This window comes from Anarrhichthys ocellatus, unplaced genomic scaffold, assembly GCF_004355925.1.
Source record: "Anarrhichthys ocellatus isolate YVR2014 unplaced genomic scaffold, GSC_Weel_1.0 scaffold30, whole genome shotgun sequence".
Lineage (NCBI taxonomy): Eukaryota > Metazoa > Chordata > Actinopteri > Perciformes > Anarhichadidae > Anarrhichthys > Anarrhichthys ocellatus.
In genome coordinates, this window is record NW_022280060.1 from 3,904,187 (window position 1) to 3,922,221 (window position 18,035).

At 42.0% G+C, this 18,035-nt stretch overlaps 1 protein-coding gene across 1 annotated transcript in view; it reads left to right on the forward strand.

Annotated features, from left to right (window-relative positions):
- Window positions 1–4,997: 4,997 nt before the first annotated feature.
- Window positions 4,998–18,035, forward strand: part of atf6 (activating transcription factor 6) — a 30,049-nt gene continuing 17,011 nt past the window's right edge. The window contains exons 1-9 of the mRNA XM_031863984.1: window positions 4,998–5,239; window positions 5,854–5,930; window positions 6,319–6,397; window positions 7,009–7,106; window positions 7,948–8,071; window positions 8,345–8,548; window positions 10,164–10,333; window positions 16,126–16,311; window positions 16,491–16,582. Of these exons, the coding sequence (XP_031719844.1) occupies window positions 5,143–5,239; window positions 5,854–5,930; window positions 6,319–6,397; window positions 7,009–7,106; window positions 7,948–8,071; window positions 8,345–8,548; window positions 10,164–10,333; window positions 16,126–16,311; window positions 16,491–16,582 (1,127 nt within the window). The 5' untranslated portion in view covers window positions 4,998–5,142. The remainder of the gene's footprint in view (window positions 5,240–5,853; window positions 5,931–6,318; window positions 6,398–7,008; window positions 7,107–7,947; window positions 8,072–8,344; window positions 8,549–10,163; window positions 10,334–16,125; window positions 16,312–16,490; window positions 16,583–18,035) is intronic.

Sequence of the window (18,035 nt, forward strand, 5' to 3'; positions counted from 1 at the left end):
CACACACACACACGCACACACACACCCACACACACACACACACACAAACTCACACTCAATGAAGCAACCCTTTGCACTAATCCCTTTGTATTCACACCACCATTCCCACCAAACAATGTCCGAAAGGATAATCCTAAACCAAGCTCTACAGACCTGGGCCACCTGCTAGCAAGTCACAGTTTAGCTAAGGGGTGAACACGAACCTGAGCAACAAACCGCCTGTTTAAAGTCACTTAACAGCACCTCGCACGCATTAATACAAAGAGCACAACAAGCACGGATTGGCCTCCAAACACACAAAAATCTTATTTTCACTCCACTTCTCTCTCCTTTTGGCCCCCTTCCTCTATTTCTCTCCTTCTCTTTCTGTATCCATCCCTCTCTGGCTTCAGTATGGAGGTTTGGCTGCGTCGTCATGGGAGACGGCTCTCTCCATCTGCCTCTGCTGTCATTAACCCATCTCCACCACGCTTTATCGAAGTGGGGGGAGAGACCCCCGGCACCCCCACCCTCCTGGACCCTCTTCACAATTCTGACAACCCCTGCCCCCTGCTCCATACATAAGCCTGAGATGATAAGTGTTCCCCCTCTTTGTGTCGGCCAGGATAAGACAATGCCACACAGCACTACAGAACATCATCCATCTCAGAGGTCATCAATCTGGGACACAAAAGATGAAATGTAGCTCGAACTCCCTTTTGCAAAGAGGTTTCTCTTTGCTTAGAGGAAGCTCGTCCTCCACCTCTCTCGCTCCTTTTCACTGCTGGATTACTGGTTCACCAACAAATTCTTCTGCCTTGCTTGATGGGAGTTGAGTAGTTAATGCATTTGCAACTATTCTAAGTATTTCAAAAAAAACAAACACCAGAGAATAATTGCACAAAAACAAAAGTATCCAGACAGTATTTCAACATCTCCAGTGAGAGATGAACTCTGTTTCAGTTCCCCTGCAGGAAAAATATGTTGCAGATAAGGAACGCCTGATTGAAAACAGACTGTCGACACTCCAACAGGCCTCTGCCACATTTACATGAATTTGTTTGGTGGTAAAGCCCAGTGACACACACACAAATACCACCATCTCCCTTTTGTTTCTCCTCAATTTTTTGTGCCTAATTAGGTTTACATTGTCTAACCACCAGCGAGGGGCTCTTTGTCTTTGGTCACAGTCTCTGACAGGCACCAGTGTCTTGATTTGAAGTCATTTTATTCAGGTAAAATAACCCACTGAGATTCAAATGTTCAAGAATCAACATTCCAAACACACAAAACACAATACGTTTTCTAAGATAACAAAATGGGGATTATTATGATGCATGACAGTTTTATGACAGTTTGTCCTTCAATGAGTTTAGTGTAATCTGCCATGATGTGATTGTCACACTCAGTTTAGCACTAAAGTTATTACAAACCGTTGCTGTGCCAAATCCTGCAAACCAGTTCTAAGCTTAACTTTGTGTTTTGGCAGCAGCCATACAGACAGTAATGGTTGGTGTGTGGTGGCAGAACTTGTGAGCAAAAGCAGATTTGTGTGTGTGATAATTGGATTCTAGTGGACAACATTGTGCTGTTTTTACCTATTTCATCTCTTCTTTGACGTGCCAGCAAAGTTGTTTCATCTTTCGGCCAAATGCTAAATTCTGGTTCAAATTGGATAATCTTGCTGTGTTCTGATATGATGGCTAATCAATGAACAAACAGCTTGAAGTATGCATAGCTGATAAGATACAAAATGTGATATTGTCTCGTTGATTATCTTGTTTAAATCTCTTTTAAGTTTTGGATTCATTTTAATAGTGTTATCTATCTAAAAGAGGCACTTCTCACTGATTGTCACATTATTTTGTTTTGGATGTCATACTTCAGACAAATGATGAGACACATTGTAACACTTTCAACATCAATGTGACCAAAGCCTCTACTTTATTTCACACAAACCTTCTGTTAAACCGTTCTGCCCAAACAAATCAGGTTAACCTGTTAATCTACTGTTCGCGTGTGAGTCTGAGGAGCTTTACACACAATCAATATGATGAGTCCTCAACTATCCACAGACTAAATACACAGTGCGTGTCATTAACCACACCACTCCAATCTGATGCGGGTGCATTTTCATTACCATCAGGACACATGTGTTAGCCTGACACATGGCTTGTATTTTTAAGATCTGTGAGGAATGTTTGACACTTTTTACGCGTTAGACAACCTTGGATTTCACGTTAGCAACAAAGAGCATAGAAACATTACACTGACTGGACACAGCAGTGATCCATGATTGCTTACATTAGCTGATTAGGTTTATGTTATAGGTGAACCACAGACTCCAGGCAGATGGCTGACATCTATATTAGTCTCTACCTTGCTTTAATAAGTTAATACAGACTGGAGACTTGTTCTTCCAGTGTGGCGCTGAACCAATCCAGCAGGGAATCAGCCAGACCTCCTCAGGTTAATCTCGCTACGACCTGTAAAGCCCATGAAGGATTAAGCCCAGTCGCAGATTTTGAGCACACAATGCCACTTAGTGCCGCGGCCGTGCCATTTAAAAGTCACAAACAAAGTGTAATGGAGAAGGTTGATTCTGTAACAAGAGCTTACACACATGTCCATCTGATGACATGAGACCTGTTTGCAGATTTATCGGATAAGAAGCCACTTTTTGATATGCATTCAACAGGAAGCTGACATAGCTTTTCTCCAAATGTGTGGTAGATGTCACGTTTGTGTGTTCCATGTGAACAGTGTACCCACAGCATGCAGGACTTATGTGGGAAAGGCAGTTACAGCAGTTCAAGAACATTTTGTTCCATGAACAGCTAGATCAAATTATAGGTGCACTGACATTTACATGTGCTAATTCAAATGATTCATGTACTGATTCAGCCAATCAGGACAGGGTCACCAAACACCAGAGATTCTTTATATAGACTGGCATATGAAACCGCCTGAAATGAAAGGCCAGCAGATAAGTATTACACTTTCATAAAGTTGGGGATTTTAAAAAGAGTAGAAGACGAGATATCCTGATTTTACATGAAACAAACTGGATCCTTCACATCCCATTATGCAACTCTTTAGCGTCTTTAAATAGATCCTCCCTGTCTGGTAAACACTCATGTTTTTGTTGTTGTTATTTTTCAAGACTTGACACAGAGCCATTTAACACATTATATAATACTATTTTCATGTGCATTTTTCATATATTTTCCTGAAATCAGTATTTTAGATTTTCTGATTAATGTCCAAGTATGACTGTTATCTATCTTTACATTTTCTATCTTTCTTTGTAGTATGCTTTGTAATAGTGCTCCATAAATAGATTTTACCCACTTACTAAAAAAATAGAGTTATGATGGATAACCTTAATTCTAATTCACAAAGGCTTTGTCCTCAAACAGGCTTTATATGGCTTAAAAGGGCTCCAAGCCAGATGCTTGCGCTGCCTGTCGTGATATTAAAGTACAAGTTACACCAGAATTGATGCGTCAGCGGCACATAAACCCTGGAAGCATCCATCTGTCCAATCCACATCAACTCCACTCGTCACTGTCCTCAGACCCATATATCTATTCAGCACCTTGGCGAGCCTGGTCCTGGACAGCAGACCGCCAAACTATCTTCACCAGGCTGACAAACATCAGCAATACCAAACCAATCAGTGTATTCAATGCAAAAATGTAGTTTTAAAGGAAGGCTACATTAGAAATATGTAGAGGTTATCTCATTTATCTGTCTCAAATCAAGGATTTTTAATGAACATAGAGAAACTGCCTCATCAAACTATTGTATGTTTCACAAATTTACAGCATATTGGAGGAAACCAGTGGGCGTTTTGTGTGGTTTGAATGCCCGGCGCAGCCTACAAACAGGACATCAGTTCGCAAAGTTGGCAAGGGAGAAAAATAGGGGACCCCCTCATGTATATCCTCTGGAATTATTTGACTTTGCCTGTTTTTTACACTTCTACAGTTATGTGAAAGAAAAGCACAAGAAAGAAGTTAGACATGTATTAAATATATTTGCAGATTCTAAAATAGATTTGTTAGATTAGAGCATAATCTATAAACTACTATAGATTAAAACATTTAAATAGTATTCGTTGAAGAAGAATCATTAAAAATAATACATTTTTTACATCATGATATTGAAATGAACGACTCTGAAAGCCTTTCACAGACCCCCTGGCAGGGGCCACAGTTCCCTAGGGGTTCCCAGACCCTACTTTGAGAATCACTGGCTTGAATCACTCAGGCTATTGGTTGAATTTTGGTTGAATTTGGACAAAACAATCCCAACTCATGTCCAGTCATTACCTTTTTCCAGTGCTGGTCACCATCAGTGGATGCAGCTTGCCAAGTTGTCACAGAGATGGATTAGTTGTCAAGTGAGCTCAGTTGTTATGATTTTACCCAGACACTTTTAGGAGTTTTCATAAAACGTAAGCACCAAAGCTCATACTTGAGCTCAGAAACAGTATGTTGGCAAATCAAGAACAAGGGGGACTGTCAGGTGGCCTATTGTGACCTGTTGTCTCTCAGCCGCACACTTGTGTATCACTGCCCCTTATTCTCACTAGGCTTTAATGTGTGTAAGCTCTTGACTAGACATGACTAGAAGTGTTCTTGAACAAGATCAGTTGAATTTTTGATTTAGCTTGCATCTCTTGGATTTAACAAGATACTCAAATTGGACTGTCAATAATTTCAAAATTAGGGGATTATGCAATTTAAGTGATTTATAATTACAACCACAATAGTCAACAAGTCACAAATTATTTAGCAAAATTCAAATACTTCCTCTCTGCTCTGTCATTGACTCAGCACCGTTACAACCCGTTTTAAGAGAGGTTCACTGTATGAAGCACACTTTCTCACTAGAGCATGTTTCAAGGCCTGCTGTACTATCCTGCCGCCTCGTGGTCTCATCAGGCAGCTATTTTCACAACAAGCTCCCCTGCGTTTGCTTTTTTCACACGTTAGTCCCTCGGCGGCACCCGTACATTGACAGTAAAGTCGGACGTGTATCTAACTGGCAGCTAAACAGGAAGTGTTCTACCAAACAGCTGCAACATGAATGAATCATATGTACCATCGCTTGATCGCAACTTGTTAGTCTGAGACGATTTACCGATGAATTTAAAAGATGTCATCAACAACGTTATACTTAGAAAGTCATCAACAGTATCCCGTGATGGATGATGAGACGGGCACCATGTCCATCGACCACGGAGGAGAGTGGGGTAAGCGTTGGTTAACTCCACTTTCTAGACAGAGCTGTACTAATGTCTAGCTAGCTACGAGCTGAGGACATTATTTAAGCTGCCTTTAAAATACAGTTTGTGACATGGTTGCCGTTTCAAAAAACACTCTTAACACGCCTGAGTTTGATCGCGTACGTGTACTTACACTTCCCTTCAAGGCGTAAATACAGTTAGCATTAGCTAGCTGATGTGATGATGTAATATGCCAAGCGAGAGTGTAAATAACGAGCAATACGTCCTACACAGAGATACAACACAAGTGCTATCGATCACATAAGGTGCAAAAACTTTGCTGAAAAAACAACTAATTAGTTAGATATAAACAGTTTATTATATTTAACATGAAAACTGTTTTATGTACAAACTGCCTACAGTTGCACAACTGTCTAGTTATAAATATAAATATATAAGTTTACAGTAGCTTTTCTCATTTACCAGTTCATATCCAAAATGTATTTTTTTAATCAAAAGACAATGGATTGCATACACTTTCTGCTGGGCAAATATGAAATGTAATATTTGAAGGCAGGATTTGTCTCTTACTGAAAGCAGTGTGACTTGATGTTGTGTGCTGTATGCTTGTTGTTACACAGACATTAGCTTGTTTGATGAGCTGGACGACCTGGGAGATGCAGATGAGCTGTTTCAGGCCCTGCTGCATGCTGGCTGTGTGAGTAACTCATCCCCTCAGTATGCAAATGTATATTGTCGACTGAAACTGAAAGGGATGTGCTTGTTAACAATGGTGCAGGGCCAGAGATGCAGGTGCATCATTAGCTAACACATGGTAGCACAGTATGGTAAGAACACGTGATGCAGGAACAGCAGCACCACACACGCGCTGTGTAGGTGTTAGGCATAACGTAGGCAATAACAGGGATTTTTACAAGAGTTTTATTGCCATTCTGCTTTCCTCATGTGGCAGAAATGCATGGCTCAGAAAACAATAATGAAGTGATTATACACCCATTGCTTAGACTGTTGATCAGACATTGCCTTTGTTTCTGATGTGCATTCTGATGAAGTCCATTGTTTAAAAAGTGTGTTTGGGTTCTCAGGCTAGTGGGGGTCCAGACCTGGACTTCGATATCGACATACCGTTGTGGAGTGAAGTGGACACAAACAGCACCTGCACAGGTACAGCAACACATGCTGATATCTGTGTAAACATGGCTGTCACATTTAAGCATCAAATAAGGCGATCTAAAAATAGTCCCATATCCATCTGTTTGATATTTATATGATGTAGCCCATGTGATGATGTGATAGAATATTCTCAGGTGCACTGTTGTTGTTTTTGTTGGAAGTTTTAAGTGTAATGTACCATTAATGAAGAAAATAACTTTTTACCTAAGATTATTATTATTATTATTATTATTTATATGTATGATATATTATTTTCTGAAGTCACCTACCTCTCAGAATGTTTGCAATATTTCTTGACAAATGAGGGATATTATGACAAAAATATAACGGATTACTTCAGTTTGTTCATGTTCTTCATAGGTGCTTTATGATTGATTTGCAGAGACAGCAGGTATAGCTTATTAATGAGGTGTGTATTTATGGGACACAGTGATTCATGCTAAATATATAAAGCATACAAGAAGTGTGTCAGTGTTGAGTTTATGTGTGGTAATACACAGGGATAAGCAAATCCCATCCGTCTATGCAAATCCCATCCGTCTATGCTGATAAGCCTACATAGATGACACATTTTTCTGACGCCTTTGTCCTTGTGTATCCAGATGGTGAGGTGAGTGTGGACTCTCTGTCACCTGCGCACACTCTGAGCTCTGTCCCCTCTCCTTCCTCTGTGGAAGCCCTGTCCCCATACTTCTTACAAGTAAGTCACTGTCTTCAACTCTTCGTCCTTCTCAGTTTTTTGACAGTTGACTTGTATTTCCAATGCAAATCTTTCTCTATCGTTTCTGGTTGCGAGTATTTACATACGCGCCCCTCTTGGTGCGCGGTTAGAGCAAGCAAAAGCTTCATCCAGATGGTGTCCAAACATTAACAGCTGCTCTTTACTTTTGGATGCACGACACATACACACTTTAGACACTTTATTAAGAAAACCCTTAAACACCTTGTCACACTAATAATTTGCCGCCACCTGAGCTGTGCCCCGCCCCCTCGTTAAATAGAAGGTGCTGACAACTTCAGCCACATTAGCATAATTTAGCAGGCAGATGTTTTCACAGTGTGTCAAAACAAGGACAAGGGTTACATCTTCGTCTGGCCCCAACACAGTCTGCACACGTTTGTCTGCTAACTGAATCACCCTGACTGAATCCAAGGACACGTTTGTCCACTAGTCTTTGAATATTGACAAGGGCACTTGATTCATATTTCATCTGATGTGATAACAATCCTATTCCGTCAGACAGTGTGCTCTACTTTCTAGCGAAGTTTGCCGATGACTGAATGCACGCAAGCAGCATGAATCTACAGCTACTCTGACGTAATATCCGTTTGCATGACAATAACAGGCAATCAGTACACAGTTTAGAACTGCATTTTTAAGTGTTGAGCGGCAGAAGTCAAAATAATGAAACCTTCTGTAGGAGTTACTCGTATTTCAGATTCAGATTTTAGTAGTCACTGCTTTTGTTTACTGCTGATGTCTAGAAAAAAAGAGGTATCGGTATCTAACAGACACAAGTCTTCTCTGCTTCCCCATCCAGGACGAGGCCCTGTCTCCACAATCGCTGCCCTCTCCTGTTTCAGTCTGCTCAGAGTCCAGCGGCCTTTCTGTAATCTCTCCCCCAGCTAAGAAAGCTCCAAAGAGGACCAACCAGAACGCCCGAGGTGAGGCAGCCTCTCCCTCCGCACATCTATATTTCTACGCTTTGTCCAAAAACCACGTGAAGTTCTGCACCACATTCTGGGTTTGGAGAATTCTGGGATGTGATCTGTGGTCTCTCATTAGAAAAAGACTTGGAGTGATTTGAAGAAGAAGAAAAAAACTGTAATGATAAATGCTAATTGTCAACACCGTAGCTTAGAGTCAGCACTTCCTTGTATTGACGTAAAACCTGTTTTCTTATCTCACTCCCTGTCGACCCCCATCAAACATACCAGCCAGACAAGCTCAGCCTGTCAAGAGGCCGATTCAGATTGGCCCGAAGGTTTCCATCCAACCGAAACCGCTGATTACAGCTGTGCCCCTGGCTCATGCAGCAGCCCCCCTGCAGACCAAGACGATCATCATCCAACCCCTGCAGACCGCTGCGCTGTCTGCGGTCAAACAAGCTCCAATCAACATCCAACCAGCGCCCCCTCTAGGTGAGACCTCACACCGCAAGACACATTGCCTCACCTCACACTGTATTGCATCAGATCAGTGCACTGGATTTATTTATGAGTAGTGCGGTGTTCCTTACTTTAGAGTTATTATTTAAAAATGTAGAGGTGACATGGTATTTCTGTAGTACAGTTTGTCGTTAATAATTATTATATTATAATTAATAATTGTTGTCTTGTCCAGCAGATGGTGGTATAACCTTAGTTTATACTCATCTTTAGTCCTCACTGTCTCATGTTACTCTGCTTGATGGTCAAATAATTATAAGTAAATGAGACATTAAGATGTTTGATTCTCACTTTTGTATCCAAAATATGTCCAAATTTGTTTACGTTTGAGGGGAAAAAAAGCAACGCTGGGAATCACCCTTCAGAAATATGTAATCAGGAAAGTTTGTTTTATAACCCACATGTTAGCCACAGACTATTTATGGGCTGCGGTGTGATTTTGTGTGTTTCATGCATAAAAATCATTATTTTGTTTTGTGGTTTAGCCTGCCTGGGTTACCAATCTGGTTACATCGGCAGCACCTAGGCCAATGTAAATACTTATGTCATTGTCTGGAACCCGAGTGGGTGGAGTATCTGACCTCTCTCGACTTTGAATTTGAACTTGGCTCTCAGTCGGCTTGGTAATGGCCAAGATGGCAGATGAATAAAGCCAAGACCTCCAAGTTTAGTGCCCCAGATGGAAGTCAAGTCAAGCCTGCTCTGTGTTACGAGTCCCTTTGGTTTAGGATCTCCACAATATCCACAGCTGAGGAGTGAGCCCTGTGCATCAGGCAGATGGAAGAAAGAAATTAAGAGATATTTACGAATGACTTCACATTTGATAGAGTTTGACCGTTATTTCCAAAGAACAAACAGGCTGACAGGTGCTCCCAAAGGCTTTTCATTTGTTTTCACTTTCATCCTCATGAATTGTTCCTACAGATGGTGAGACCCAGTGTTGGCACCACACACAGTCATTAGTAACACTTCTCCACAATTAGCACTGGCAGGTTGTTTAGTATTAGAGGTGAAGGTTGCTGGATCCGTTTGAGGAATGGTTCCTGGCACAGTCTTACTGGGAGGGGTGGGCCTCACTCTGGGAAGCTCCTACATTAACAGGACCTTTATAAACACGGACACTATCGTGTTTGTCTCTTTATGCATACAATAGTACATTATGAATGTGTGCCAACATGCAGGTTTATGTGTGTTCAAGCACATAAAACTCACGAACCTCTTAGTCTGGAATGTGGAAGTTTAAGACCACATGTCGAGAGGGTAAACATCTTTTCCACCTGTACTTTAAACACAGAGAGTCCCGTTAAAGACAAGGGGTTAACGTAGGTCACAGGGGGGGGGGTTTGGAGCCGGACTGTACCATCCGTAGCAGGAGGCGATTTCAACAGCAGACGGATGCGGCTTCCAGATTGTGTAGAATATCAGGTTGAATGTTACAGACAAAGCAAATGTGGGATAAGAACATAAACACAAACACAGGAACAAACCGACAATCACAGTCAGCGTTTAACAATGTTAATGATACAGTAAAAAGTATAGCTAATACCCGTAATTTGAAAATGTGCATGTGTCGTGTACTCTTTCTCAGGACGTCCCATAGTGCTGTCTCAGCCCAGCCAGGTGTTGCACATCCAGGCACCACAGACTGTCACTGCCAATGTGGTCACCATGCCAATGCTCAGCCAGGACAGGACCGTCCCTGTCGCTGCTCCTCCAGCGTACTCTGTCACGCTGCGAGCCCCGTCCTCCGATGATGACGTGAGTCCCAAGTCTTCCTACTTGTTGGGTTGCTGAACTGCGCTGAGTTATATTGCTGCCCTCTTTCGAAGGGTTAATGGCAAATGTCCTCTTATGTGTAACTAGTTATTCAAGAGAATGTAACATTGCTTTGCCATGTTTGCGTTGCAAAAAACCTACAATTTTGCCCCCTTCCAACTATCTATTATTTGTGTCATTATAGCCGATTGCTCACGTAGGTGCTGTCATTTACACACAACTGTAAGAATGTGATTTGAACAGGGGTCTCGAAAGAGACTCCACCTGTTTTTCTCTGTCTGAGCTGAGTTACACATGAAAACATGAAACTCTGTTACACAAATGGGAGGTTGTTCACTTAGAAATCAAGTCAGTAAATACAGGTGAACTAGTGTCATTTTCCCAAACCCTATAAGTCTATTTTGATATCAAGATGCCAATGTTAAACACTGAATCCTTGTCAACCATTTAGTTTTGTTCTCTTTTTTACTCTAATCTGTAGGGATTTTTGCTCTCACCCTTTTAATTTGCTTCCTAACTAAGAATGTGTCCAAGCAATTTATACGACGAAGCCTCTTCATGTACCTTCAAGAGTTGTGTTTGTGTGCATGCACATGGACTTGCCTGCGTGCAACTGCATGCAGCTGCAGGCCTATGAGTAGCAGCACAGGCGTGCTTGCACTTGCCCCGCATGTTACTATGATGTTGTGGTTACCATGTCCAACATCTCACCCTATTTTTAGTGTTTATTTTAATGTCGCATACCATTAACTTCAACTTCGGCGTAAAATATAAACAGATAATGTTGAAGGAAAAAGTTAACCCATGAGCCTCGAGGGCTTTAAATGGAGCCACAAGCAACTCCCAGATGATCATCGCTGATCTCCGTGGGGTTTCGTTGGAAAGATGAACGTTATGCATTTGTAGTTTATGCAGCGTGAATGGTGTCATAGAGAGATATTCGGCTACTCTCCATGTGGACGACAGAGGGTGAGATCTTTCCGTGTGTTGCGTTCAGGGGTGATGTCAGGACAGCTGCAGCGAACAGGAGACGCACACAAAAAGTTAACACACAGCCTCCCGATCTTCAGTATTTCTCCCCAGTGCACTCGTTTCTCTCCATCAGATCTGTGTAATGACAGCACAGAGCTTTTATGGAATCCTATAAGGTGCAGCAGTGTCTGACACAGATATTTAAAAGTTAAAAAAGAAAACTCAATTATAGTGTGTTTTGTTTGTTGTACAAAGTTGTGGCCTCTCAATGTGCATGCTGGGCTTATTTTGGGTGGAAGAGTTATTCTTTTGAAGACCTGGGGGGGCGAGTTCGTTGGCCTGTGTTTCTGTTTCTTTTCTCTTTGTTGCTCGAATAAACTGCAAATGCATCTTTCTGCCAGTCTCAATTGTCCGCCTCCAAGTCACAGAGATGCCGTGGCTTTCAGCAACTTCAGTGTTGTTTCAGGCACAACAACTCCTTATGGCTCGCTGATGTCTGACCTTTAGTGAGTTGAGAAACTCCTTTTCTTTTTTTTTTTTCCTGTGAGAAAATCTTTCACATTCAGCGTTTCCATTACGCCGTCTCACTCAAACTGACGTGGCAGTGAAGTTGCAAAAATGCATCGTTGTTTATAAGGGTCGCTTTTTTTTTTTTTTTTTTTTTTATTGAGAGGAACCATATGTGTCACATTTGTGAAATGTCTCCAACTGTAAGTCATTTGCAGTGATTTCTGGGACGACCACAGAAAATGGATCCAATTATCAGCTATTATCATCTCATAGGAATAATCACTGTGCGGTACTGATGCATTACCCACGGACATGAAAAAACATTAGTCATCACCTGATGTCACAACGTTCTGTTTTACCAGTCTGCTCAATTTGTCTTGACGTTAACTGTGTTTTTTTAATTTTTTTATCAGGCTTATTTAATGATTAACCTCAACCGAAACTTCACAAGTGGTTGTTGTTTTATGAATGGTAACTGTTGACCCCTGGCTGTAAAAGGACCCCGAGAGGAACAGACCTTGCGAACAATGTCGAGGAATTCCCAACCTCAGAGGCCAAAACAAATACGCCTCTCAGCCATTTGTAAAGCAAATAAAGTTTACAATAGGTGATTAAAGGGGAGGGACTTCACATTAATCGTGAAGGGGAAAATAAGACGTCCATTCGTTTCTCAAGAGGGAGTGGTGAAAGTATTTATGATATTTTAGTGAAGGTGGGAAAAATATATATTCATATTGCAGAATCTGGGTGTCTGATAATGATTTAAAGGGAGACTATGTATGTTGCGTGTGTGTGTGTGTGTGTGTGCGCTGCAGCTGTGTTGACTTTATAACCTCACTGTGTTTTTTGGGCTACACCACAGTGGTCGGGGGATGTGTAAAATGCCTGTTAAAGATGACATGCTTGTGCCAGGTGGTACTACGTGTTGTATCTAGAGTTTGCCCGTAACACACTGTTCACGTTGTTTACAGCACTGTGTTTTGGGTTATAGTTAGCATATATAAGCCCCCGTGTTAAACGGCTGCTAACGATTACATGCTTCAGACAGGTGTTGTGCAGGACGAAGCATTTGCGACAATTGTAAACAGCCATCAGGGATTGGGTCACTGTAATGTAATGAGCGCCTATACGGAAAGGGATTTAGCTGCGTGTAGGGAGGTCTCGGCTGTGTGCGTGTGTGTGTGTGTGTGTGTGTGCGCATGTTAGAGAGTGTGTGAGTGATCCAATGATGCTGCTTTTATGTCTTTAATTTTCTTTTGCATCAGTGTGCAGTTTCCAACTTGGAGTGCTCAGTTGAGTTGAAGAAAAATGAAATTATCATTATTAAAAAGTGGAAAATTATATACTTTTACTCAAGTCCCAGAGAAACGGAAGTTAGAGCATCTTTAGCTTCTGTACTGTGAGTATTCCCCAGTGAAACGGAATATCTGTGCAGTGTACAGTTACAAGAGGGATTTAAATCAGATTTGATTGGACCGCTAAAAAGTGGGCAACCTTAGAATAATGAAGCGTGATCTGGAGCTACAGAGGACTGTGGCTCAACATACCTCGCTTGTCCTGAAGAGTTGCAGATTGATGGATAGATGCCATGAAATTATTGGTTAAAATTGGTTGCTACTAGTTTATTTCAGCACACGTAACATTTGTTTTTACAGGCAGAAAATGTGATATGATTTCTTTTTTTTTTTTTTAAGGTTAAATTGTTAATTAGTTGCACAATATGACCACCTAAAAGGATTATTAGTACATTTTTCTGTTCATCTTGATGTTAAGATGATTTTGTATTGACAACATAGGATACACAGGCAGTTACAACAGCTGTAATGTAACGAATGGATGAGTGAATTTTGTCATTTGTCATCACATGCCTTAAAAATACCAGTTCCTCCACTAACAGCTGCCTAAATACCTCAATGATAAATCCGCTGCAAGACATTAGTCAACCTGAACAAAGTGCTTTTTTGCTTCTGCTCTGCACCTACATGTTTAATCCCTAGCACAGTTGGTTAAGTACCGTGTGCGTGTTAAAGTGGATATTGAGGGAAATGGAGTACCTAAACAGTGATTTGCAACACAAATGGCTATTAGGAAGATTCAACATCACAGGTTGACAGTTATGTCACCCGAGGAACACATACCATAGTTATAGGTGTTTATGAGCTACAATAAAATCAGGAACTTGTTAAACTAAGCCCCCTCCTGGTTGGATAGGTTAGTGGTTCATCACACACTTCCCCCTGGAGCAACCCTTCGGATGCTGAATGAAAAGATTCGACCCTCAACAGCAGAGTGACAGCTCGGCATGCTGGGATCTGTTGGCTCGTCAACTCTTGTTTTCTCTCTCTCTCTTCACCTGCATTCATCCATTGAAGAGTTTTTGAGCAGGCATTCTCCCTTTCAGCAACACCCTGCGGCATGCGGCTGGCCACTTTTGCAGTTCTGCAAGAGCAGCTGGAGGAAAAGTGCCCTGCTCACAGGCACTGTGGCAGTTTTTTTTTTTTTTTTTCCTTGTTGACTTTTCCCACAGACGCTGTAGTTTGAGTTTGGACCAGTGTCTGCGCTCTCACCCATTCCAGAGAGGTTCATTGAGAAATGCCATTTTTTTTTGCCGCCTGCCCCTTATTTTCCTCCTCGTTCTGGTGGCGATGAGAAGTTCCCCCTTCTCTCCACTCCCTGGTAACTGCTTACTTGCAGCGTTCCCAGGCTCGGGCTAGTGGCACGGCTCCCAGTTTTGGGCTGGGAGACAGAGGGGTTTCTCAGGAGACGAGACACAAATATAGGGATCCAAATAACTTAATCACCAGCGGGGCTATTAGGCCCAGGATCGTAGAGGCTTACTCTGGGGAGGGTGTTTGAGTTTGGAGGACAGAAGAGGGGTAGCTGGGGCCTGGATGGTCTATGGAGGTGTTTGGGTAACACCACAGCCATGGGTCGTGTTAACGTGCCATAGGGCGTGTTACGGTCCTTACCTCACTTACCTTGAGTGGAAGGAATTCCATCCTTACTGGAAACAAGCTGTAAAACTACTCGTACTTATTTATTTATGAAGTATTTCCCCGCTTTTTTGTTTATGCTCACCTTTTCAGAGGTTTAGGCAACCTTCATTTCTTATAAAGCCTTAAATAAACAACAAAAGAATAGAAAAATACTGATTACTGTCTACATCCAGACCTGTAACATTGCCTCTGTGTTTATGTGTCTCAGATGTGAACCCATTTGTCAAAGAGTGACACACTCTCTAAACACATTTTTCCGTCACATATAGAACAGAGGTATTACAGGCGACCACTGGACCTTTTCAGAGGATTTCGGTGTAAATATTTTCAAGCGGAAGCTTGATCGTGTGCACTTAGGGGCTCTTTTGGGAGATGTTAAAGCCATGATTTGTAGCAGAGATGTCATTAACCTCAAGACACATCTTGAACATGTCTGTATGATTCTGTCACCGTAGTAAACTTTACCATCGGCAGCCGAGGTGGTGCTCTCTCAGTGAGAATAATAAAGTCAACCTTGGCTTTTATGACGACTTCCACTACCCCTCTTCCAATTAGTTTCTCACTATGTGGTCTGTTCTTCTGCTGCCTTCTCTCACTTCTTCTTGTATGAAGTTTCTCACTGTTGTTCAATGTACCCCATACATCCTCCTCAGTATTAATGAGTGGGTGCAAAACATTGACAGAGCAGATGGAGGTCTGGTGTGGAAAGTATGTAAAAGGATCTCTTCCATTGACTGTACTATTGCATAAATAAATGTGTGTAATTCCGTTTTTATGCCTACACACTTTCGGGTTGTCCATCCGTCCGTATGTCAGTTAATTTGTGAGTCTCTCTGTCTGTACGTACGTCCCATTCTCTTGAACACAATATCAGGAACAACTGGTCGAGGCAAACAAGTGCGAGGCGGTAATTTTAGTTTCCTACTTATCCCCCCGACACTTGTTTGGGTGGTTTCACTGAAAGAGTTTGCTCATAATGAAAAGCCGTTTTCAACCAATTGTCGTTGAGATCATTGAAAAACATACTGATGAGTATGCCATAAAAATATTTAGTAATTCCTAACACATAGTATGTCAAATACAGGATGTACTACTGCATCCGGTCACATTATGATCTACAACCCAACAGGTGGCTCAGGCAGGCATTTCATCGTGTTTTCACAATAACCATCCCTCTTTTCTGTTAGGATAGGTGTGGTGTGCATACATCCACAATGGGATGACTTGATATGAGTAATAATAACCTATTTCAAATGTGTGTTGCTGTTTCTGTCTTTGTCGCTCATCTCGCTTTAGTCGAAGGTGGGCCAGAGGCAGCAGCGCATGATAAAGAACCGCGAGTCGGCATCCCTCTCTCGGAAAAAGAAGAAAGACTACCTGCTCTCGCTGGAGGCTCGCCTGAACGTGGCGTTGTCTGAGAACGAGTTGCTCAAGAGTGAGAATGGCAACCTCAAGAGGCAGCTGGAGGGCCTGCTGTGTGAGGTGAGAGGCTCGCAGCCACAGCTCTGCCAATCCTTCTTCCACACAGCCTGCACTTATAAAGATGCCTGTGCAAAGTAACAAAAGCTGAGGAATTTGCACAAGTCTTGTGAGAATTATGCATCTATATAATCTCTGATTTGAAGTTTGTAATGCAACGTGATGCTTAACTTTTCCTGCAGAACACGGTGCTGAAGGTAACCGCCCCCAAGAGGAGAGCCGTGTGTCTCATGGTGGTGTTGATGTTCGTCATGCTCAACGTCGGACCAATGAGGTGAGCCTGTGATGCATATTGTGCGACCGTGGATTCCTCTCTGTATGTCTCCACAGCAATCCGATTTAGTTTAAGCTTGAATTCAGTTCAAAACAAAAGAACGCCAATGATGGCGTGCTGTAGCTCAAGATACATGAACATCAACAGTAACTGCCACAAACGGTGGATGCACAAGAGTTTGATTTTCCGGAGGAAAACCAATGGGAAGCCCCATGAGTCATCGTGGGAATCACGTCTCTCCTGTAAGACATTACGCAAAAACGTTTATTGAAAACAGAGCAGAACATTTCCCATTGAAGTAATGTGTTCACACAAACCCACTTCCCCCATATTTCAGTTGACAAAGTTCATGAACATATTGGAATAACAATAAAAGTTGACAAATTATAAAGCAATCATCTCAGTATCTTAAAGAGACCGGCGCTAAAAGGGAGCGTTTCAGACAGAAGGTAAATACACATGAAAATGAAAATTGTTTCAACAGTCTTACCCCGAGTGAAACTCATGTACCGGTAATTGGTAAAGAAACCGATGACAAAATGGCTCTTGTGTGTACAATATCTTCCGCTCCTCTGTTGTTGCTGCCAGAGTTTTAGGACTTTGTGACTAACGGGTGAATCAGCCTCAAAACACCCTGCTTGTTTGCGAGGAAAGTAAACACTTACCACTTGCAGATGTGAAAAGAAAATCATTTCAGGCTAGAAAAGAAGTGTAAAACATTTGTTTATGGCAATATGTCTTATCTGTGCTCGTAATGTTAACAGTTCTGACAAATTAAGATATGTTACGTAAAACTACATTGGGGAAAATAGTTTATTCCCACCGGCTAGCAGATGGAGAGATTGCGTAATCCCACAAGCTCAACTCAAATCCACCTCCAACTACAACGATGACTTCTCTGTTCTCATGTTATGAAAATGTTTGTTTTCTCCTGGGATTAACTTGTTCCACAAAGATGCGAGGATCTACTTGTTGGACTGGCTTGCTTTGGTAATCTGTCTGCACTCTTGTGCTGGGAATGTGTCCTTTCAGTTGTTCTCTAGAGCTTCGACATACATGAAAATGTTTCTCTGGGCTCGTGAATGAGTTTGCTTTTGCGACTTGAGAGGCATTCACAGTAGCTGAAGCTTGTGTGTGTCTGTACCTGTGCTTGAGTCTGTGTGTTTTGTGTTTGGGCTTTCTTTTGGAATGTAAAATATGCCCGCTTTTGAGGTCGGATCCCTTTGAAATGAAAATGCCACCCAGAGAAGTAATACCGTTGAAAGAGACTGTGTATTTTTGCTTGTGTGCGCCCCGGCGTGCTTTGGGTTATGCAGTCTAGATCAAAGTTCAGATTCTGCTTGTGGCTAAAACTGAAAAACCCTCCTGTGCACAGGATGTGGGCCACATGGAATTTGGCGCTTATTTCAGTCCAGTAACCAGTGCTTTGTCTCGGTGTGTTTCCTCCATCCCA